At 37.4% G+C, this 24,475-nt stretch overlaps 1 protein-coding gene across 1 annotated transcript in view; it reads right to left on the bottom strand.

Annotated features, from left to right (window-relative positions):
• Positions 1 to 24,475, bottom strand: part of Efhc2 (EF-hand domain containing 2) — a 171,789-nt gene that overhangs the window by 48,102 nt on the left and 99,212 nt on the right. The window contains exon 11 of the mRNA XM_047536385.1: positions 22,165 to 22,295. Coding sequence (XP_047392341.1) covers positions 22,165 to 22,295 — 131 coding nt within the window. The remainder of the gene's footprint in view (positions 1 to 22,164; positions 22,296 to 24,475) is intronic.

Genomic DNA, 24,475 nt, shown 5'->3' on the forward strand with positions numbered 1-24,475 from the left:
TGAGGATTAAATCACTTATCTGAATCAGAAGTCACAGACACAACCTAGGCAAACCACCCAACCGACCAAATTTTGACAGTGGCTGGAACTTTTTAAACTTTGCAACGTCAGTAAGAAATCATTTTCAGTCCAGATAATATAATGGGAACTTGTTCCTGGCTCCTTGTTTTAAACACTGTGTGCCTGAAATCTATGTAATGAATCCTAGTGTGTAACCACAGAGCGTCAGCCCTAAATATAGCAGTTTTAAAAGTAATAGAAGAAATCCATATGCTGATAGCTTCCTCTGTAAAGCATATATGGCTCTAAATCAAAAAATAAAGTAAATATGCCCATCTATTAAGTGTTTTACATTTTTACTTATAAAAATTAAAGGAAAAAGGAGCATGAGTCAATTAAGATAAAACAAAATGAGGAAGCTGCTTGAGTCACAAACCTAACATCCCTGCTATTTCAGGACTCTGATCAGGGAGGGAGTAAGCAGCTCTGATGGGTGCTGGTGCACAGTCCCTCTCAGGACACAGAATTGTCACTCACAGGATCCAATTTGCACCAAGCTGATTTGCTGTAACAGCAACTAGCCACAGACATAGCCATGTCACGTCCAAGCCTGCTACAGGAGCAAATTAAACCTGCCTGGCAGCAGCAGGGAACCTCAAAAACAGTGAGCTTTGTCCACAGTCAATTCTAACCCCTCTGTGGAATACTGCATCACTCCCCCTAATATTCTCCCCATCTGCACCTTTTCCCAGGTGACTCAGTTGTGCCAGCCTCTAAAGAGGTACATTTTTTTTTTCCTGTTCCTTGACAATAGGGTCAGCCACAAGACTTGTTTTGGTCAAAAGAAGGATGCAGAACTCAAAGTGTGCTGGTCTAGATTTCAAGGACTTCCATGTTTCTCATTCCCTGTCTATACTTTTCCACACCATAAGAATGACACGTCCGGGTTAGCCTGCTGTTCTCTGGAGGAAAAACACAATACGAAGATTCAGTTTGTCCTGACTGTAGCCATTTTGAGTCATAACCACCATGATCACCCTGAGTAATCCTGGTCTGTTTTCTCTACATAGTTTCCCAGCATACTATAAATAGACAAAACCATTAGAGTGGTATGTGGGAGTTTTACTACAGGACGGTGGTGCTGAATATGCCTGACATCCTTGATATTAGCTTGAGATAAACCAGGTACATTCCAGCTTGGATGAAGTCACTTTTGTCGTGATCATTATGTAAACTTTCCTCCTCCTGATCCCATCGCAGGGATCCACCTGTTTTGCTGCCACCCAAGATGTGTTCCGGTATATAAGTCTCCAATAAATTGCACTCAATGCAATCCTGGGTCTCTCTGTCTCTTTGGTCTCATGGCACCCTAAAACTGGTTACACTACACTGGCACCAGGTTGTTCTGGAACAGATAGACACGCCCAACAGAACAGCCCCATGCAGGCCCCAGTCAGATCAAATGACCCCTAGTTAACTCCTGGACCTGTGAGCTAAGTAAATGCTTCTTTTGTACAACACTGGGATTCTGAGACCATTTATTAAACATTGAAACTGTGCCAACCAATGATTAATTCATTCTCCCAAATCCCACTCTCTTGCCCTGTACTCTTCTTCATTCAAGTCAGCAAGAAGCACGTTCATACACCAGTTAAAATTGAACTTCAGGAAGTTGGGCACCTGGGCCACAGCACTTCATGATCCTAGCACAATTGCTTTGACTGAACAGTATTCTGGTGGAAAGCTTACATTTTCTTCTAAGGAGTACTATCAGAAACATCCACCTGAAGCTCATCCCTGGGGATCTGAGGCCCAAGCTACTAATACCACCTACCAGAGGGTCTTCTTTGTGAGCAGCCAGAGGAGAATGTCTTTCTTGGGCTCTGCATTAGGATTCCTTCTTGGTAACTGGATTGTTGTTGCAATAGAAACACCATGAATCCTGTAAGTGATCACAGTCTCCTATTTTGCACTGACTCCTAGGAAGCTCAAAGCCAGGCCTGTGGCTGACTGCTAGTAGATACCCATGACTTTAGAGCCTGTGAATACACTCTGTCAGTCCCACTTTTAGGCCCATCATTCCTTCCTACTTCTTTGTTTTTTGATACCAGGGATTGAATTCTGGGGTATTCAACCACTGAGCCACATCCTCAGCCCAATTTTGTAGTTTTTTTATTTAGAGACGGTCTCACTGAGTTGCTAAGTGCCTCACCGTTGCTGGCGCTGGTTTTGAACTCTCTATCTCCCTGCCTCAGCCTCCCAAGCCACTGGGATTACAGGCATGCACCACTACACCCAGCTTCTTTCCTACTTTTATGTTTTCTTTTACTTTTATCTGTTTTATGTTATAGAATTATCTGCATCTTTGTAACAAACCTTAAATTCATTTCTGAAATAAGGCAACATAGCAATAAATATAAAGACAAATTGAAGGAATATATACCCAGGAAGTTCTTTTTTTTTCAAACCTATTCCAACTGTCCCCATCCCAGAAGACATCCTTCCAGAAAGACAGACTCAAGGAAGAGGAAGACAATTTCAAGACAAAGGTGTCACAATTGGTGGAGACAGCTGCTGGGCCATCCAGGGCACATAGGTGTTTTCTATACCCCCTGTATAACTTTCCTGTGGCCAGTGGAAAGGAAAAGTGAATGAAACAGTGTCCTGGGTATTTTCTGGCTTGGTGTTTCACATATGTTAATTCATTTAATGCCCTCAGTAACCTACTGAGTTATTCTCATTTTGCAGGTGAAGAACCTGAGCATTATGGAAGAAGAATGCATTGTCAACTCGAGCTGGTTTGAATACAAATCTTGACTTTATATGATAAAACTGTTAGACTGCCGAGCGCAAATCCCAGGTCTGCAACTCAATATGTGATCCTGAGTACTTTCCTTAACCTCTCAGTTCTTCAGTTTCCTCACCTGCAAAATGAATTATGATAGTACTCACTTTTTAAGACTGCTATGTGGAGTAAATAAGCTAATATGCAGTGGCATTTTCTGCAGCACTTGTCACATGGTAACATATAAGTGTTAGTTATTATTATAATTATTAGTAAGTGGTAGAATGAATTGCCCTTTGAGAAAGGCCAAAGTAAGTCTAGGAATGCCCTATTAATTGGATGCTAACTACTGAGTGAAAATTGAATCCGAACAAAGGGCACTGCCTTGGATCATGCATTTATTCTTCAATATGTAAGTGGGAATAAAAGGATACACTGAGTGGTACCAAGTAAAATGCAACGAGTTCAAAGAGTCAGAAATTACTGTGAGCTGGAGTGGTCAGAGCATCTTAAGAGAAGAAATATAATCTGGACCAAATCTGTAGAGGCAGGCAGGAAAAAACAGGATAGCAAAGGAGACCATCTCCAAAATGGTACAGGAAGAAAATGACCCAGTTGGGCAGCCCAGAAGTAGCAATGCCAGACCACAGATGAGGTTGGCCCTCCCCAAGGATCGCTCACTCATCTTTGAACCTCTCAACCACCATGAGACCTGTCACAGAGTAGGTATCCAATATATGTTGACTGACTGAATGCATACTACATTTACATGGTTCAACACTGTACTGAGGCACACCTTCTATACACAGAACCTTGGGTTGCAAAATTTACTTAAATGAAAAGCAGCAAGCCTTATCGTGTCCTAAATGTCATTACCCTCCTGCCCCAAAGTATCCTCTTATTTTATATCCTAATTTATACACCATAATTCTCCCTTGGAGGAACTACAGATTAGCATTTACTTACTGTTCCCAATTTTTTAAACAAAGTTTGAGATTTAATTAAAGACAAAAGCATGGGTGGCACTAATGGGGTCATTTGTTAGCATCTATGTAGCTACATAGCTGCCTGATTTTATTCATAGAAACTTCATTTAGAAAACAGACCATTAGCACATTGTATTCTGGATGAAATAGTAGTTTCACTGTTAATGATTTACCCACTCCCACAAGAATATAATCACGGAAAAAGAAATAAAATAAACACAATATAAATATATATGTATATATAAAACCTCTGAAAAAGACTTGGTCCTTTTTCCACTCTTTAGAAACATAAGAAATACTCTATCTGTTTTGGCACAATATTATATGGTTTATTTATTCTAAAATGCCAAGAATTTTTTCTAGCATCCCATAAAACTCAAGGTTATAAGAATGGATATGCTTCAAAAATAGAAAGAGAAAAGCCTGAGAGTGATTAAGATTTTTAAATAGTGGAGCCGATTTTAACTAGGCCTATATGATCACAGCCAAATCCACTTCAGCATAAGTGTTAATAATAATGTGACATTCCCTAATAATAATGTGTCTAGTCAGTACTTTCCTCAATGTAATTTTAGAGAGTCTGATGGCATGGTAGAGAGATTGTGTGTGGCAAAATGGCAGATGAAGTGGCAATTAAAACTCAAACTCCTGGCTGAGCTTGCAAAAAAGGAGAGAAATTTCCCCAGGTTCTCAGGCAAAGGAGGAGCTGACAGCCAGAGGCGAAGGTGTGCAAGCTAATAGGTAGCAGCTGCAGGGACATGGGGATCAAGTCCTTTAACAGGTAAGAGCCTAAATTTTAAAGCTCACTCAGGCACAAGGCTATGGCCACCGACAGAAGCAATTTGGAACTCCCACGTGTGAAATCTGTGCCAGAAGCTAGAACTGTAAAAGGCTGCAACTGATGTGAAAGAAGGATTAGTAAACTCTACCCACTGACCAAGAGAGATGACAATGAGGCTTTTTTGAGCTTCGTCTCTAGGTATGAAAAAAATTATCTGAGAGAACTCAAAGTCAACATTTTACATAATAAGAATTTGGAGTACTAATTTTACCCACGCACTACATAAAGCTCCAAGGTGACAAATTAACATCAAAATTAAGGTGAAATTTGGCCAGTTTATAAACCAGCTCAGAGAGGCAAAAACAAAACTACTCTAAAAGTTCTACTTCTGGATGCTAAAATTAGTGGGTGGAAGTTTGAGGAAAAGTAGGATGTGCATAGTCTCAAAATACCTCTCTCAAGTTATTTATTAATTACAAAAGGAACTTTACAATTGAGAAACCTGATGGATAACATTAATCAAGGGATCAAGGTCAACAGCACCAGCAAAAGTACATACTGACAACAAGAACCCTTTAGCAAGACAAAGAAGGATGAAACATCATTTCTGTGGTATTCTTTCCAAAAATGCATTATCTCAGGTTAACCATGAGATAACATCAAAAAACTCCCAATTGAAGGACATGCTAAAAAATAACCAATCACTACTCTTCAAAAGAATCAAGGTTATAAAAACAAGGAAAGGCTGAGGAACTGTTACAGACTGCAGAAGACTAAGCAGAAACAATGACTAATTCAGTGTGTGATTCTGGGTAGGATCCTGGAACAGAAAAAGAACCTTAGTGGATAACAGTAATTGTTGGCAAGAATGTAGGGGCAAAGGTACACTTAAACATTATTGATGGGATTGCAAATTAGTGCAACTACTCTGGAAAGCAGTATGGAGATTCCTCAAAAGACTTAGGAATGGAAATACCATATGACCCAGCTATCCCACTTTTTGGTATTTATTCAAAAGAACCAAAATTAACATACTATAGTGATACATGCATACCAATGTTTATAGCAACACAATCCACAATAGCCGAGTTATAATGTCTATCCACAGATGTAAAAGAAAATATAGTGTATATACACAATGGAGTTCTACTCAGCCATAAAGAGGAATGAAATTATGGCATTTGCTAGTAAATGGATGGAATTAGAAAATGTCATGCTAAGTGAAATAAGCCACACTTAGAAAGTCAAGGGTGGAATGTTTTCTGTCATATGTGGAAGTTAGAGGAAAATAAGGAACAAAAAAGGGGAATCTTGTGAAAATAGAAGAGAGAACAGTGGAGTAAAAGCAGAGGACCAAGGGTGAGGGAAGAGGGGAGGCAAAGTGGAAGAACTGGGGAATAAATTTGACCAAACTATGCTATGTGCATGTATGAATATATCACAATGCATTCCAATTTTATATGTAACTGTAAGGCACCGATTTAAAAATAAATAGAAAGAAATCCAATGGAGTAGAGGAAGTGGCTCAGGAAGAGGGAAGAGGGGAGGGAAGGGTACCAGGGACTGAAATGGAGAAAACTATTGTATATGCATTTAGGAATATGTCAAAAGAAACCCCATTATTATGTATAACTACAATGTACTAAAATAAAAAATAAAATTTAAATTTTAAAAAATCAGTGAACTTAAAAAGTTTTTAGGTTACAGTATTATCCAAAGTTAATTTTCTTATTTTGATAATTATGCTATGGTAAGATATTAATATTAGGATATGCTGGGAGAGAGGTACATGAGAACTCTCTGTACTGCTTTTAAAACTTGTCTGCAAGTTTACAATTAGTACAAACTTTTAAAAAAAGGGTTTTAAAAATAACTACTCTGAAGGGCCAACCCAAGCAACAAAGGAACACTGCAGTGAGAGAAGAAAGTACAATTTAAGATGAGCTCATAGATTCCTCAGAAAGCTTGGAATGGAAACACCATTTGACCCAGCTATCCCACTCCTTGGTCTATACCCAAAGGACTTAAATCAGCATACTACAGAGATACAGCCACATCAATGTTCATGGCTGCTCAATTCACCATAGCCAGATTGTGGAACCAACCTAGATGCCCTTCAGTTGATGAATGGATAAAGAAACTGTGGCATATTTATACAATGGAATATTACTCCGCAATGAAGAATGATAAAATTATGGCATTTGTAGGCAAATGGTCGAAATTGGAGAATATCATGCTAAGTGAGATAAGCCAATCTCAAAAAACTAAAGGACGAATGATCTCGCTGATAAGCGGATGAGGACATATAATGGGGGTGGGAGGGGTTAGCATTAGGTTTAGGGTTAGGTTTAGAGTTAGGCTAAGGAGAGCGGTAAGAATGAAGGAAAGAAGGACTGTATAAAGGGAAAAGGGTGGGAGGGGTGGGGGGGAAGGGAAAAAAAAGAAACATCATTACCCTATGTAAACGTAAAAAAATAAAAAAATAAAAAAATAAAAAAAAAAGATGAGCTCATAAAACATAGAAGGAATAATCCTCCATGAATGAGAACTAACAGATGTAACAGAGGGTTAGTAGTACCCCTTGAAATTTGGACAACAGAACAAAAATCAGTAATGAACTATGACAGTATGGTGTTTAAATTTATTAAAGAGATAAAACAGAGAAGCCATGAGAAGAGTGTGTGATGCCATGGAAAAGAATAGAAACATACCTAATTACATAATATATACATCCATATAGTGATTTTTTTTGTATGTGTATGTACATATATATATATATATATAAACTAAATAGCACTTAAGGTGTTGGAAAGTACAGTTATTGAATCAATTAACTAGATGAAAGACTTAAGGAAAATGTCAAGAACACAGCAAAGAATGAAAACCAAATGAAAAGAATGAATGGAGAAATGTGAGAGAAGTTAAGAGACAATGAGAAAAAGTAGAGTTTAAGAAGGAAAACAGAAAATGGACAAGAGAAGCTATTAGAAGAGATATATGGCTCAGAATAATTCTCAAACTCAAGAATTACAAATAGTCCCAAGATACATTATAATGAAACTGCAAAAAGACAAAAACAGGGAAATGAAACCAAGAGGAAAAATGGCAGAAGATTACAAAGGAATAATTATATTACTAAGAGACTGATGTCCACAACAAAAGGCAAAATACAATAGAACATCTTCAAAATGTCAAAGGAAAATAACTATAATTCTAGAATTATTTACTAATTTAAATTTCAAAAGAAAATAATTTTATTCCCAGAGTTATAAAGCAAGTCTCAATAAATATCTAAGAACCAATATCATGCAAACCATGTTTTATAACTAAATGTAATGTAAAGAAAAATCAAGAACTAAAAGAAAGCCAACTGTGTACACATTTGGAAATTTAAAAATAAACTTTTATATAATTAATTGTCCGAAAAGAAATTATAATAATACTAGAAAATATTTTATATGGAGGATAACACACTAAAGGTGAAGTAGTACTCAGAAGGCACATTCAAGTCTTACGTGCATGTCTTAGAAAAGACTGAAATCAGCAGAACAAATATTCAACTCAAAAAATTAGAAAATAAACACAAAGAAAGTATGAAAAAGGATGTAGTAAAAACAAGAGTAGGAATTAAAGAAATAGAAAACAAAGTTTTTAAAAAGGGTTAACACTTTGAAAGCTGTTTCTCTGAACAAGTAGCAAAATACAAAATTGTAGTAAAATTGATTTTAAAAAAGACACAAACTGTAGTAAGTTTTAAATCATATTAAATGGAAGTTTCTAAATCTACATATTTTTTAAAAGCAACTTGAAGAGAAATAGGGAGTCGAAATGAGACATAATACCCTTAAATAAAGTGAGTCATTACCCGCTAAAAATCTACCCACTAAAGAGAGGAAGGAACATATGGTTTGACAGGCAACTTAGGCAAACCTTCAAAGTATTGAGAATACCTACCTTACGAACTGCCGGAAGAAACCCAGAGTGAATGTTGTGAAAATTGTTTTAAAAGGCTATTTTAAAACACTGATATTTGAAGTGGACAAACATGTTAAGAAAAAGAAAAAGCACAGGCCCATCTCCTTTATGAACAAAGATGTAAAAATCCTAAATAAAATATGTATCTACCAAAAAAATCTATGACAAGTGAAGTACTTAATAGTGAAATATTATAAACATTCCTTTGAAAGTCAGGAAAAAGATAAGAATACCTGAAAATATTATTTATCTTATATATTGTATTGCAGGTGTTAGCTAATATAATAAGAAAAACAGGAAAAAAATATCATGAGGATCAGAAAAGAAGATGCAAATCTGTCATTATTTGTAGTTTATATATTATGGTTCAAAATTAAATCTAAGAGAATCTATAGGCTCCAAGAACTCAAAGAGAAAATGAGATCAACATAAAGGAAATACTAAAAAAAAATAGTATTCAAACACACCAGCAACAATCAACTAAAGATATAATTTTAAATTAAAAAACCACATTATTTACACTAGCAACAAAACTATGAAGTATTATAAAACAAGATATTCTATATTCACAGATGAGAAGTCTATGTCACAGTGACAGAAATTCTGCCCCCAAATTAACCTATAAATTCAACATTATTCCAGTCATAATTCAACTCTTTCATAGAACTAGAAAAAAATGGTCATAACACTGATATGGAATATTAAAAGTCTAGAAAGTCAGGGACTATTTAAAGAAGAAAAATTAGAATTTACTCTGCTATATATGATCATGAACTAATCATGAACTATAGTAACAAATTAGAAGAGGTGGCACTGGCCCAATAGAAAACAGACAAATTTAACAAAAAGATATGGCCTTCTTTCCCAAGACCACAGTTGATTTTTAAAATTTTTAAATTTATTTTTAAGTTTACATGCAGTAAGTTTCACTCCTTAGTGTACAGTTCTATAATTGTAATGGAAAACTCATCTAAACTCACAAAACCCTCAGCCTCACCTGGTTCAATTCAGGTGAAAGAAGGAAAGTTCCCTACAATACTTCCAAATGGAAGGTCCAAGTACAAAGAATATTTTTTTGCATGTTCTGCATTATAATTAGATATATGACAGCAGATCTTGTCACAAGAGCAACTTCCAAGGTATGGCACAGGATTCCCCCACATCTGTAATCAAAGAACTAGGAAGCCATGACTTTGAGGCACTAAAGGATATCAAACTGTCCCCTAAAAATCAAAGATTAAATAATTATTTTAATTCCCTAGAATGCCTTGATGAACTGCTCCAGTTAATATTGCTGTTAAACAAATTACCCTAAAAATAAAAGGTTAACAAACAACCATTTTGTTATATTCATGGATTCTGTGGGTCAGGAATTCAGAGAGCACAGAAGAATGTCTGAGGCTTCAACTTGGAAAATTCTGTAACTGGGGACTTGAATCATTCATGATAAGGGCCATCAACATATCTCAGCTGAGTCTGTCAATCAAATTACCACCTGTATATTTTTTTCATATAGGCTGAGTGTCTTCATAGCATGATAGCCTCAAAGTGGTAGGACTTTCTATATGGTAGCTCAGGGTTCCAAAAGCATGTGTCACAGCACACAATGTATAATCTAACCTTTTCTGACCTGACATCAGAAGTAACACAGCATCACTACTGTCCCATACTATCGGTTACATATGAGTGACAGACTCACTCAGATTCAAGGGGAAATGACACAGGCCCACCTCTCAGTGGAAGGAGCATCAGGAGCATCAAGTTAACATTATAAATGAGTGTAATGGATGAGAAATACTGTTGCAGCCATCTTTGGAAACTACAATCCACCACGTGCACATGGTATAGTTTCCTTCAGTTAACAATATCATTGGTATCTAGCATTCCTCAGTTAGTTGGGATAATAGTGAGGACTCTTCTGTTCTCAAGATATGGAAATGTATCACATAAGGAAATTGCTAAATATTAGAAAAAAAATTTTTTTAAAACAGCCTTTCAACTTCCTTGCAAGGAGAATTTGTGATTTTAACAGTCAAAACTATTAAAAGAATGGGTAAGACATTGTCAATAATTTAATAAGAATTTGAAAGTTATAAAAACTCTTTCATTTCAAAATTATATTTTAAAGCTCTAGATATTTTCTTTAATATATTCTGGACTATAATAGAAGTATTTCAAATAAGCATTTTAAGAATATAAGATAAATTTCAATCTTACCTCACATCACATACAAAATCACTTGAGATGAATCATATACTTACAGGAGAAAACTAAAATTATAAAACAGAGAAAAACACAGGAGAATATGACTCTGAGGTAGCCAAAAGCTTCTTAAACAGATTACAGAAAACAAAGATTGACAATTTGGACTTGGAAATATAAACTAGTACAACCACTTCGGTAAATGGTCTGGAAGGTTTTTTTAAAAACAAAACATATACTTATTCTATGCTCCAACAATTCCATTCCTAGGTATGTAATTAGGAAAAACAAAAATGAATGAAAGATGCCACAAAATGTACACACTGACTAATTTTATTTATATGAAATCCTAGAACAGGAAAAAAAATCTAAGGAGAAAAAAATTGGAATGCTAGTTTCTTCTTCTTCATCTTTTTTTTTTCTTCTTCTTTTGGTACTGGAAACTGAAACCAGGGGTGCTCTACCACTGATCTACATTCCCAATTCTTTTCATTTTTTGAGACAGAAGTCATTCTAAGTTGCTTAGCACCTCACTAAGTTGCCAAGGCTGGCCTAGAACTTGAGATCCTCCTGCCTCAGCCTCCCAAGTTGCTGGAATTACAAGTGTGCACAACCACACCAGGTTCAGTAGCTGCTTCTTGAATGGGAGATATGGGCAGGGATTGACTGGGATGGAGAGTGTTGAAACTTTCTTTGGTGATGGCAATGTTCTATGTTTCAATAGGAATTTGGGTTGTACAAGTATATGCATTTGTAAAACTCAGCAAATGTATACTTAATGCTTGTGTATTTTATTGAAAATAAATTTTATATCAAAGGAAAAAAATATAAGTAAGTGGCAAGCACACTAAAATATTTAGAGGGAAGTAACTGATATCTGTAATTTTCTTTGAAATGCTCCAAAATTAAGATGAATTAGTGGAAGGATGGAGGGATGTATTAATGGAGAAATGTGTGAAAAAGTTAAAAAAAAAAAAGGTGGCCATGGTGGTGCGTACCTGTAATCATAGTGATTTGGGAAGCTGAGGCAAGAGGATTCCAAGTTTAAAGCCAGTGTCAGCAACTTAGCAAGACCCCATCTCAAAATAAAAATAAAAAAGGGATGGAAGCATAGCACAGTGGTAGAGTACCCCTGGATTCAATCCTCAGTAACGCAAACAAACACACAGCAAATAAAGTAAGATGTAAATCTTACAATGGTACAATGGTAGATATATGGGTGTTTGTTGTTTGATCCTTTCATTTTTTTGACATGTAAAAATCTTCATGAAATGTTGGGTAAAAAATGAATCAACAAGATTTGGGGTCTAATCTGATAAGAATCTGAAAATTATAAAAATTCTTCTATCTCAACATTTAAAGTTCCAGAACATTATAATTACATATTATAAAACATTCAGGCCCATAATGTAAAGATTTTAAGAAAATACATTAAGATTACTTGGCTCATTAATAGAGTAGAACATCAATTCCAACAACTCATACTTTGTTCTATTATGATTCTGAGTCTCTTGAATTTTGCCCAGAACCTTCTGCCAGCATCTGCCATTAGCTCTTTCTGGAAATTGAAAAAAAAAAAAGAAATAAAAATGTTCTTTTTGAAAAATGTTCAGAAAGTTCTTTGCCCAGGCTTTTTGGTTTTATTTGTTTAGGTTTTATTTAATTTTAATTTTATTTATTTATTTCTATGATTACTCATTGTCAAAATACAAAACAAAGAATGAGGCCCCAAGTGTGTTGCCTGCAAGAATTTCTTCAATGTATGTACATTCCTTAAAATAATTATACGAATATACATGTACATACAACCTTTAAACTTTTGGCATAAATAGGAACATATTATACTTTGTTCTGAATTTTGCTTTAATAGAAAACAGCATGAAATATATGTGGTAACTGTCGGTGCTGTTTACCAAAATTTGGTTTCCCTTTTTCTTCTGAGCACAGTGTGGGGTCCTGTGACTAGTACTGGCCAATGAACTGAGGGTATAAATGGTATATATTTCTTCCCAGGGAAGAATCTATTGTACTTAACCCTCTGAAGTTCTCTTCTCTCTCAGGCAACATTCAAGGTAGTGACTATTCTCTGAGCTTCAGTCCCTGACTAGACACTGTGAATAAAATTCCTTTGCCAATCACAATGGCTACATAGAGTGAGCAAGAAATAATCTTTTGATGATAAATTCCCTGGGATTTTGGAATAGATTGTTACTGCAGCATTAATTGACTAGTCTGACTGCTATGATGAATATTTCTTCAGGTATGCATATTTGTTCTACTTCAGGTTTTCTAATGGCTAAAGAATACTAATGCAGTAGACTCTATCCAACTATTCCCTGACTGTTGGGCATTTGATTTTTCCATTTGCTATTTTCACTATTACAAAGTTTGCTGCGGTAAATATCATGTGTCTGTCTGCATGCAGCCATGTTTTTGCATCCCCCTGCAACACATATATGTCAATTCATTTGCCAAAATTTTCCAAATAAAAAAATTTCTATAAGTTCAAGTACTAAGTAAAAGGGTCTAAATATTAGATACTGGCACTTGCCCTCCAAAATGCTGAATAATTCAAACTCCTATCAGTAGAAAATGAGAGTATCTATTAGCTCACACACTCACCTGGAGTCAGTTACATTATTATTTTAAAATGGTACCAATATAAAAGGTGTAAAAAATATTTCATTGTTGTTTCAGCTTGCATCATCATATTTTCATAGATTTAAAAGACTATTTGTATTTCTTCAGTGAATTGTCTGTTCTTGTCATTGACTCATTTTTATGTATTGACTTTATAGTTTTTTTTTAAGTCCTTAATGTTAATCCCCTGGTTCTTATACCGGTTGTAAATATTTTCTCTCAGTCTGTCCCTTATCTTTTAAAAGTTTGTTTATAGAATCTTTTGCTATAGGGAAATATAAAATTTTCCTGCAATCAATCTTTCCCTTGTGGTTTTTGGAAACTGCTCCATCAAAAATAAAAATATATAAAACATTTTCTAATCAATTGTCAACAAAATCTCTATTAATAACCCATTCTTTATTCAGTGATTTGAAATGTTCTCCATATTCTAAAGTTCATAAAAATGGACCTTTACACTCAATGGACCAACTTCTCTCCTTAACCCTGAGAAACAAAACCAAATCTAACAGCAATAATAAAAACCTACTTTATAATTCTTATTAGAATTGTTTCAAATGTACAGATTAATTTGGACAGATTAGAATTTTTACAATATTTTCTTCCCATCCAGTTATTGTAAAGTTTTAAAATTGTATTGATTTCAAGCTTACACATTTCTGTCCAATTTATTACCAGGGATTTCCTAATTTTGTGCTACGGTGAATAAAATCTCTTTTGCAAAACATTTCCTAATTGGTTATTGCTGTGTATATAGTTTTCTTCTATTTAGTTACTTTTCCAAATATTCGCCCCCCTGCCCCATGCTGGGGATTGAACCCAGGGCCTTGTGTTTGCAGGCAAGCACTCTATCAACTGAGTTATATCTCCAACCCTCCAAATATTCTTAATAGTTCTATTTTTAAATTGGTAATTGTGTATTTTTTGGTATAATCATATTTGGTTTCTTTTTGCGGTGCTGGGGATCGAACCCAGGGCCTTGTGCTTGCAAGGCAAGCACTCTACCAGCTGAGTTATCTCCCCAGCCCTCATATTTGGTTTCTAATAACAATAAAGAATTATAGAGAGTGGGAAGAAATGCAGAGAAGTGACAATCAAAGGAAGACAGGTGCTACTCGCCCTCAACTGATGACTCTCATGGGAAAAATGTAGGCCCAGTTTCTACTTTCTAAGGGTACTAGACAAATAGATTTTTATGTTTGAACTCTGAATTTTAAAATACTAAACAAAAGAATAAACAACAACAAAACAATTGCCAGCTTTCAATCTTTGATCTTGTATCTAATTCAATACCTTCATTTAAAGCAATTTATACTCAGAAAGTAGCCAAGTGTAGGGAATGGCTCTGAATCTTGTTTAGCTGCTTGGTGAGTCAAAACAGTATTTTCAATTACCAAAACTAGGTAGGTGTTTTGCTTGGTTTGGTTGCAAACAAGGAGTTTAGTCTTTGATGTCAATATACATTTGTGTTCCATGTTTGACTCATGTTGGTTTGGATTTGCTATCTAACTTCCAAGCCTTCAAAGTATGAGAAATAAATTTCTTTATAAAATACCCAGCAATGAAGAGGTCTTATTTATTTTATTTTCCCTAGCTTTGTTAAAGTATAATTACAAAGTACAAGTTGTATATATTTACATTGTACAATGTTTTGATATACGTATACATTGTGAAGTGATTAAATCAAGTTAATTAACAGATTCCTCATCTCACTAATTACCTTCGTGTGTGTGTGTGTGTGTGTGTGTGTGTGTGTGTGTTAAGAACATTTAAGATCCACTCAGCAATTTTCAAGAACATAATGCAGTATTATTAACTATATTCACCATGCTATACAAATATATGTCCAGCACTTAATCATCCTAATTGATACTTCTGTACAAAGGATACCTTTTAAATAAGTAGCCTTTCTACAATTAGGGAAATCCCCATACTATGTTCCCTGACACCCCAAGAGGGAAATCAGCTCAATTTCCTGGCCTTCCATGCAATTAGAAACATGTAGGTGACCCAAGATCCACTAATCAGGGAAGTTTACAGAAAATGTTGACTCCAAGGGCAATAACAGGAGAAAACCAACTCAGTAAGGTCCACGTTTGGTGTCAGAGGGGTCCAGCTCTCAGGGGTGGCAAAGGGCACAAAGTGACGGAAAGTGGTGGTAGTGATGGCTGCCAAAAAAAGAAAAAATGGAGTTCTTGGCAACAACGCAAGTATAGCAAGGATGCATGGGTGGGGACGGTGGTAAAAGAGGTCATTTTTTCATCAGATATGTTCTACAGCCCAGTTCTGGGCTTTATTCCTAAAATTCAGCCTCAAGCTTATTTCTCCAATCTTTCCAAAGATACTGTGAACCACCCAGGATCCTTTCAATAAATTCCTTTTCTGCCTAACTAGCCAAAGAAGATTTTGCTTTTTTAAAACTAAGCCCTCACCAATACAAACACCACCACCAGGCAGTGACAGAATCAAATAAAAAAACCTCCATCTTTTTTGATTCCCAGGCCAGCATTCTTTCTACCACATCACATTGTTTATATTTAGTGCTTTCAGGAAGGTTCAAAATGCAATTCTCAAAGATATGCTATGAGTACTGACAAAGCAGATGCTTTGATTCATGATAAGAACCTATGTTTGAGTGTGTTTGGAATTTATGTGTTTGTTTATCTTTGTTTTTGCTTCTGTTCATACAGATTCATAGACTAGTGGCTTCCTTAAAAGATGTTAGCCTACAATAAAAACACTAAAAGCAATGTACACAGAGTACTGCAAATAAAGACAGAGCAAAACCATGCAAAGGGAGAGATCCTAGATAAATCAGAATGAGATCATTACCATGTTTTAAACACTAAATTTACAATCTGCTTCATTGAAGTAAGGACAGTAACATGGTAGATTATATTAATGTTTCCCAACCTGGATCCACAAATGATGATGTTTATTATTCCCCATGTTCATGGCCTCCAAGTTTTGAAGAGTTTCTTTTCCAACCTCATTTATTAATGTTTTGAATGACTCCATCACAGGTAAAAGTATAGTTTACTGAAATACTGAAAATAGCATGTAGATATATATTCTATTCTTGGCGACACCAGGTTGCCACTATTGGGATAAAGTGTTTTCTTTTCTTTCTTTCTTTCTTTCTTTCTTTCTTTCTTTCTTTCTTTCTTTCTTTCTTTCTTATCTACCATGTACTAGTCAGTGTACTACAATAAGAACTTCACAAACTGTACCAAATTTATTATTCATCACAACTGCTCTATGTAGTACATATTATTATCATTATATTATAGATTAAAAAAAATGTTCAAAAACTTACCGAAGAGTACAAAGCTGGTAAATGAGAGAGCTGAGATTTGGATCTGGGTTTGCCAACTCCAAAACCAGTGATCTGATCTATTTATAGTATACTACCTCCCTCAGGAAGAATTTCAGTTTTATAAGTGAGAACATTTTCCTGAGGCTCTAAATCTTAGAAGGAATTTATTATATGGATGTTCATGGAAGAACTACTGACCCACGATTAATAATGGAGGTCTGAGGAAGAACTCTAATAATTCACCGAGGCCTGATATACTGGGTTCTGGAGGGATCTGGGAAAGACTGACCATGGCCACTGCCCTCTGAGAACTTTGACCAAGTGGGGAGAAGAGATGAGCACAAAGGGGACCAAAATATGCATGAGTTACATGGGGCCAGATGTAAACTCTGATGGGCAGATCAAGGCTCAGAAAGGTGGCCACAGGGAGGGACATGCTATGTGTTCCCTGGCATTGGGCTACCCATAATTTAGAGTTCAGAGTCTGCTCTGGAAAGCCCTACCCTGCCCATGTTCCCAACTGTGTGAAATACTAGCCCTGCCAAACCTAGACCCTGCCCCGCTCCCTGATGAAATGTGCCCTCACTCTGAGAAAGGTCCTCACACTCTTTTTATAAATCAATAGATCTCATAGGTAAATCTGACAGACTGTGAAGAAATTGCAAAGAAATTGTCTAGGTAGAGGCAGAGTGGGTAAACCCCACAAAGCAAAAGAAACATGTTCCCCGCCCACATGGTAAAAGCAGAACCACTCTCTACTGTTTCCTGACCTGCTCCTATATTCCACCAGATCTATTCTAAGACAAATGTCTCAGGGAGGCCAACCTGTTAATCCATTAGCAACACTGGCATCTAATGCAGAGGTGGTTTATTGGCTCTATCTTTGAGGTTTTCCTGAGAGGAGGAAGAGAAATGCCAGGGCTTGGACAACACAGCAGGTCTGGGCTCTGAGGCACCAGGAATATACTGAGAGGGCCAGGTGGCTACATTGGACAGAATTTCAAGGCCACAAAAGTAAAGCCCAGAGACCTAACAATCCACTTCTGCCTGCCTCTATGCTTCTCTATGATTTCAACACACAAATTTGAAAAGGGAACATTTTATAAGTATATTATAAACCTACATTATTAGAGTTTCAGAATGGCAGAATATAGGAAGGACCACAGGAACCAATATACAGATCAAAGAATGAGGTAAATGAAGGTGCATGGAGGTGAATTTGGCTTGCCCAAGTCACTTGACTGGTGAGGGTCAGGCCTAGCTTTCCCTGACTCCAGTAAGCCAGAGACAGATGGCCCTTCTCTGACGCAAGATAATCAATTATTTATTTGTTTGCTGCAGGCTGTAAACTGAATGTTCCTTGAGAAATAGAATCATTCATTAAATTATTCAACAAACATCTATTGTACTTGGCAGGATCATGGAGGCAGGGAAATAAACAAGTAACAACTCAACAAGGGGGCTCCCAGTATATAGTAGACATAAAACATTTTGGCACACCGTTTGGCACATAGTAAGTGCTCAATAAATGGTGGCTTCTACAGAAGTATCCTTCTAGCAAGATATAAATAAGGAGGAAGAGGTGTACAAGGGGCAGATCATGACCAAACTCACAAAATATGCTGAGAAGCTGGATTAGTCCTACAAGTGATGGGGAGCTGATGTAGAATTTAAAGCATAAGAATGACCTGATCTGACTTTAGGAAGGTCACTATAGCAAAACTTTGCAGGATGAGGTTAAGGAGATCAGTTATGCAGCTCTCCAGAGAGTCAGAGGGAACTGTGGTGCAAATGAAGCTGGGGATGGATGGTAGGGAAAGTTTCCAGAGGGTTCAATTCCAGAGGATAGATGGGAGAGATGGAGATCAGAGAAAGGGTAGAGACAAGGTGACCCTTGGCCTGGGTTCTGGGAACACATATGGTAACCTTTACCAGGATACCCTCCCCAGTTGCAATTTTCTGGGAGAAGAAAATGAGGTCAATTTAATGGAAGTTATTTTGGGATACCTACGGAATATCCAAAGGGGAGAGATCTCAGAGATATCTGTATTTTCAAGTCTAATTCAGAAGAAGGGTCTGAGATTGAGGAACTAATATGGAAACATCAACCTATTGGTGAGAGCCAAAGCAGTCAGGCTAGACAAAATGTAGTCACTTGACGAACATTAACACCATACTATTTGCTAGGCATTGTGATAGGACTAAAGCAGAAAACAAGAAAGAGAAGGTCCCCACTCTCAAAGAGATTACCTTCTGATGAGAGGAGCCAGAACACACACACACACACACACACACACACACACACACACACACACAAAACTAAAATATTAGCTAGAGAGGAAAGGATTTGATTAGAGTGTGATATGAAAAGTAACTAGATATGTAGTTCCTTTGTCTTTGCCCAGGTAAGGGTGTGGGGAACAAAAGAGGGGTCTGAAGGCAATATGCAGGGACCCACACTTGTGGGTCAACCACAGAAAGGGAGACCCAAGCCCAAAGAGGTCAGTGAGTGCCCAACCTCAAACATGTTATATGAACTAGAACATCTTGACTCCTGGTCTATACTCCCATTTGGAGACTGCTATGGTTTGATGTGATTTGCCTCTCAAGTGCAGATGTGTTTAGAAGCTTGGTCTCCAGCACGGTGATATGAGAAGTGGTAGGACCTTTAAGACGTAGGGCTTAATGGGAGGTGATTTGGTCTTTGTGGGGGAACTGCCCCAGGAAGGGATTAATGTAGCTTTCATCTTGACATGGGGCAAAGGACAGATAGCTGATTATCAAAGAAAAGGAAATGGGTAGGCAGCACTTCACCCTCTGAGGGAGGGGAAGGATAGTACTTTTCAAGCAATCACCCCCTGGATGGCTCTCTTCCTGCCTTTTGGTCACATAGGCATGAGAAGAATGGAAACCTAAAATCTATAAAGGGACAAGATAACCCCACTCCCTTGGGCACCAGCTCTGGGTCCCCAGACCTCTGGAGGAGTCTGTGTCTGTCTCTCTTTGTTCTGTTTCTTAAGTAAAATTTACTCTTTGCTCTTGCCTCAGCATTTCTCAGGTGTGTAATCTTCAACACTGGGGGAATGAGGACCTGATAAAAGACAAAGACTGGTCCCTTCCCACTCTATGGCTTTCTAATTTGCCATGTAATCTCTCCTACAAGCGTTCCACACTGATGCTATCTGCCATGAGGTCCTCACCAGAGCTGAACTGATGCTGGTGCCATGCCTTTGGACCTCCCAAACTGTGAGCTACATGAATCTCTTTTCTTTATACATTACTCAGTTTCAGGTATTATGTTACAGTAATGGAGAAATGACTAATACAGAGATCATGTGACCACCTCCAAATTAGAACCTTCAACTAATGCTCGTGGTTATTTCATTCAGTAACTGTGTCTGTACTGAGCCCAGCTCTAGATGCTGGGGATACTGAACAAGACCATCAAAGTCCCTGCCCTCAGAAAAGTCACATTTTAATAGGAAAAAACACACAAGCACACATATATACACTCTCCCTACACACCCTGCAAGTAAACAGATCTCTAAGTAAAACAATCACAAATTGTGCTAGGTGCTGTGAAAACAAGAACAAGAGGCTAAAAATAACAGTGGGTGACTACTTTAGATAGGACAGTCAGAGAAAAAAAGTCCCTCTGGGGATGAGTCCTAGGATTAATGTGGAAAGGATGATGATGGAGGCCTTCCAGGCAGAGGGAAGTGTGTATGCACAGCCATGGATGCAGGAAAGAGCTAGATGTGCTTGAGAAACTGAAAAGCAACCAGGGAGGGCAAAAGACAGGGCTAGAGAAAAAGAAGTGATGATTCTGGAATTATAAACAGAATCATATCACTCAAGACCCTGTTGGCTGCAGTCAAATGTTTGGATCTAATTGTGAGGACAATGGCAAGCCACTGAAGGATTTCTTCAGGCCAGGCGTAACCTGAGCTGATTTTAGTCTTCAGGAATTTCTGGGATGGGGAGCTTTCTCTTTCTGAGCATGCAGTGCCTTGAGGCCACCCCTCCAATAGCAGTGTGGTAGTCCTTTTTCCCACCCACAATTAAGGTCAGGCCTCCATCTGCAGAGCAATTTCTCCTGGTTGGAGATCCTGCCTGGCCTAAGTGCTTCCCAAAAAGCCCCATGAACTCACTAAAATGTTTCCAATAGACTTTGCAAGAGTACTGGGAGAATGGATGCTTTTGTAAAAGGACACAAAATAATAAAACAAAACCACTCCCTCATTTCTGATGGAAATTTCTTGTTTTCTCCTCCACTGCTTTCCATTAGTCCATGGCCTGAGTAATTAATTATCTTTGCTCTTTACTCTGCCTCCATTTATTTTCCAAAACACCATGAACATGTGTATGTGACTATGAACAATAACAAAGGACTATAAATTCTTATTGATCCCAGAAGGTTGGGAATTCTAAACAATAAAAATATGTCCTCTGACAGCTTCTCTCCAAAGAACATTTTAGAGACACAAAAGAGCTTTGTTAAAACAACAAATGAGCTCCTGGGACACTGTGGGCCTCCTGGTGGGCTCCAGGCCACCAGGTAGTGATGCAATAGGCAACTGTAGACACAAAGTTGGAAAGACCTCCCTGCTACCCTTGCCTGGGCTGGCTTCCTCATTTCTCAGTCCACATCTTGACTGCATCAAGCCCAGTTTACTATATAGCTTTCAGCCACTATTGTTTTCGGGAGCCAGAATTCTCAGCCTAAAGAGAATGTCCCCTTTGTCCTCCATCCATGATTTAATTTACATTCTCCTGAAGGCTCTGTTCACTTTGTTTTCAAGCTAAGAAGTCTCACAATTGTACTTAGACCCTGAATTTGAATTTCCCTGTGTTTCTGCTGTTTGGAAATTTGCCTAGGTCAGTCACTGGGCAGTCTTGGGATTCAGTTTTACCTTAGAGAAAACCTTTATTGTTCATGATTTCTTATATTTCTAACTACTGTCATATTTTCCCCTTCGATTTCTATGTTTTTGTCTTTCAGAATCTACATACGTGTGTGACACATACAGATATGTGCACAACACCTTTTCTCTTAATAATCATTACAGTTTTCACTATCTTTTCCAACTTTATTGCATTTCTAGGGATATAGCCCTCCTTCGTATCCCAGATTTTTGGAGGGACTCTTAGCTGCATTTTCTTCTACCTTTATCATTCAGATGCACCATTCCCAGCATTCCTTTGGTCTTTCAATACCATGATTCACAAGACAATGCGCACATCTAACTTCCTAGGTTTTTTTCTGTCTTTGTTCCTAACTAAAAACTTATATGTAAAGCTTACTAGAATATTAGTAGCCCAAATTTGACCACAAAGTAATACAAATGCAAATAAATGCCCATTTCTAATAAAAAGCATATAGTCAACTGACTAGGAGACACGAAGAAAACAACTGTTCTTTTGCTCTTTGGACAATCTTGAGGGGGAAACAGATTGTTGTTAGCAGAATATGGCTTACCTGAATGTATTATAATCCAAAATCTTTGTGTGTCTACAGTCAGCAGCAGCAAATACCTGCTTGATCTCTCTTGATTTCGATTCTTCATCTTTCAGCTTTTGTAGGGCAAATTTGATGCTGCTAAATGGAAACTAGAAGAGGGAAATAAAAGGAAAGACATATTTAAATATACCTGAAATTTCAGGAGCCCAATATTTCTGATGGCAGCAAAAAGACTTGTACATGGTGAACCCAAATTTAGCTAGACATGGCTTTCTATAGAGACCAACACAGAGAAGACATGACTAGCTTTGTTATCTCCTGACTTAAGCCTTTACAACAACAAGTGTCATTAGCCTAGGCCCCAAATCTGAAATGAGATTAAGAGAGAGCAGGTCACAGAGATCAAAAAACCACCTCTGCTTCCACCTCAGCCTCCTCCCTGTAACCTTGGACATGGGCCCAGTATTTTGGCAGACCCTAATGCTCAGAATGGGAATTCAAAATTAGATAAGTAGACCCTTATTTTCTCCGGATATTTAGAATGCCCCCCAAATCCCCCAAAACTTCTGGCTACCAGGCAAGGCACTGATCAGAGCAAAGTTAGTTGTCAAAGATCCACGCAGGCAGTGTAATCCTCGTTTAGGAAGCCCAATGTTCCTGTCTCCTACCCTGTGATTAGCCTTTTGACTTAGAATATTTCTTATTCAAGTCAGTAAAGCACAAGGTTATAAATAATTACAGCTAAGAAATCAAAAATGAGATGAAATTTTAGAATAAAAACATTGATGGTAATTTAGTATAAAGCTCCTTCTCTCCTACCACAAAATGATCCAGGTGGTTTGGCACCTACTGCAGGCCCCCCACTCCCTCTCCTTTTTTGCATTTCCTTTCATCTATTTCCATGATAGGATCTATTAGCTCTTTTGAAAAGACTCCTCGGACTGGTATTAAAGAGTATATTAATCTTCCTCTGCTTAGAATGTCCTTGTTAAGAGTAGTTTTAAAATAATGTAATTTTTACTTGAGATGCTGATACTAGATAATGTCCTATCCTGCTTTTATCATTCTGAAAGAAGAAAAGCCCTTTATTCCTTAAAACTATATGTGTTTTGACTGAAAGTATAACTCAGTGGTAGAACGCTTGACTAGCATGCCCGAAACCCTGGGTTCAATTTATAGCACGAGGGGGGGCAAAAAAAGAAAGAAAAATTATACCTGCTTTATTAGATACAGATAAGCCTTGACTTTCAATGGGGTTATACACCAATAAGCCCATTGTAATTTGGAAACATCACAAGTCAAAAATGCATTGAATATACCTAACCTCAGCAAATATCCTGGCTTAGTAACACAGTACACTGTAGAGTATGGGTTGTTCCCCTCATGATCACAGGGTTGACTGGGAGCTATGGCTTGTGGCTACTACCCAGCATTGCTAAAAGAAGATAAGACTGCACAGTACTAGCTCAGGGAAAGAGAAAAATTCAAAATTTGAAGTACAGTCTCTATGGAATGCATATCACTTTTACACCACAGTAAAGTAAAAACAAAACAAAACAAAAAAAAACCCTAAGTTGAACAATCGTTAAGTTGGGGACTATCTGTATATTTCGTATTAAGGTATAGGTTCACCCTCTGTTTGGAAATAGAATGCTAATTTATAACAGCTACAACAACTAAACTTTCTATAGGCCACATAAAGGTAAGCATGTCATACATCATCATCACATCTAATCTTTCTAGCAACTTTATGAAACAAGCATTCTTGTTACTCTTATTTCAAAGAATAAATGAAGTTCAGGAAAGATACATGACTAAGATCTCTCAGTGATTAAGTATGGGGTCTGATTTCCAAGCCAGGTCTGTTGGTCTCCAGAAATTTAACTCCCTAATTATTATTATTATTATTATTATTATTATTATTATTATTTTGCGGTGCTAGGAATGGAACCCAGGGCCTTGTGCTTGCAAGGCAAGCACTCTACCAACTGAGCTATCTCCCCAGTCCTAACTCCCTAATTATTGAGTTTCTCACCTGAGTTCAGAGTTTTAATATAGCTGCTGGTTCATGCTTTAATGATAACCCAAACCCTAATACTACAAATGGAGAGATGATGTGGCAGCCAGGCAGAGTGCAGCTCAGGCCTCCTATCAAGAGAGACCCTGTGGAGAAGAGCATTGCAAGGCAACAGCATCCAGCTGCCACAACTTCTAGATCTACGCACAGTCCAAACGTAGTGTCCCTAATGACACCACATTCTCCCTTGGCTGCCTCACTCGATAATGGAGCACAGCACAGGGAGTACAGCTGGGCCACTGCTGTACTGAC

Source organism: Sciurus carolinensis, chromosome X (assembly GCF_902686445.1).
Source record: "Sciurus carolinensis chromosome X, mSciCar1.2, whole genome shotgun sequence".
NCBI lineage: Eukaryota > Metazoa > Chordata > Mammalia > Rodentia > Sciuridae > Sciurus > Sciurus carolinensis.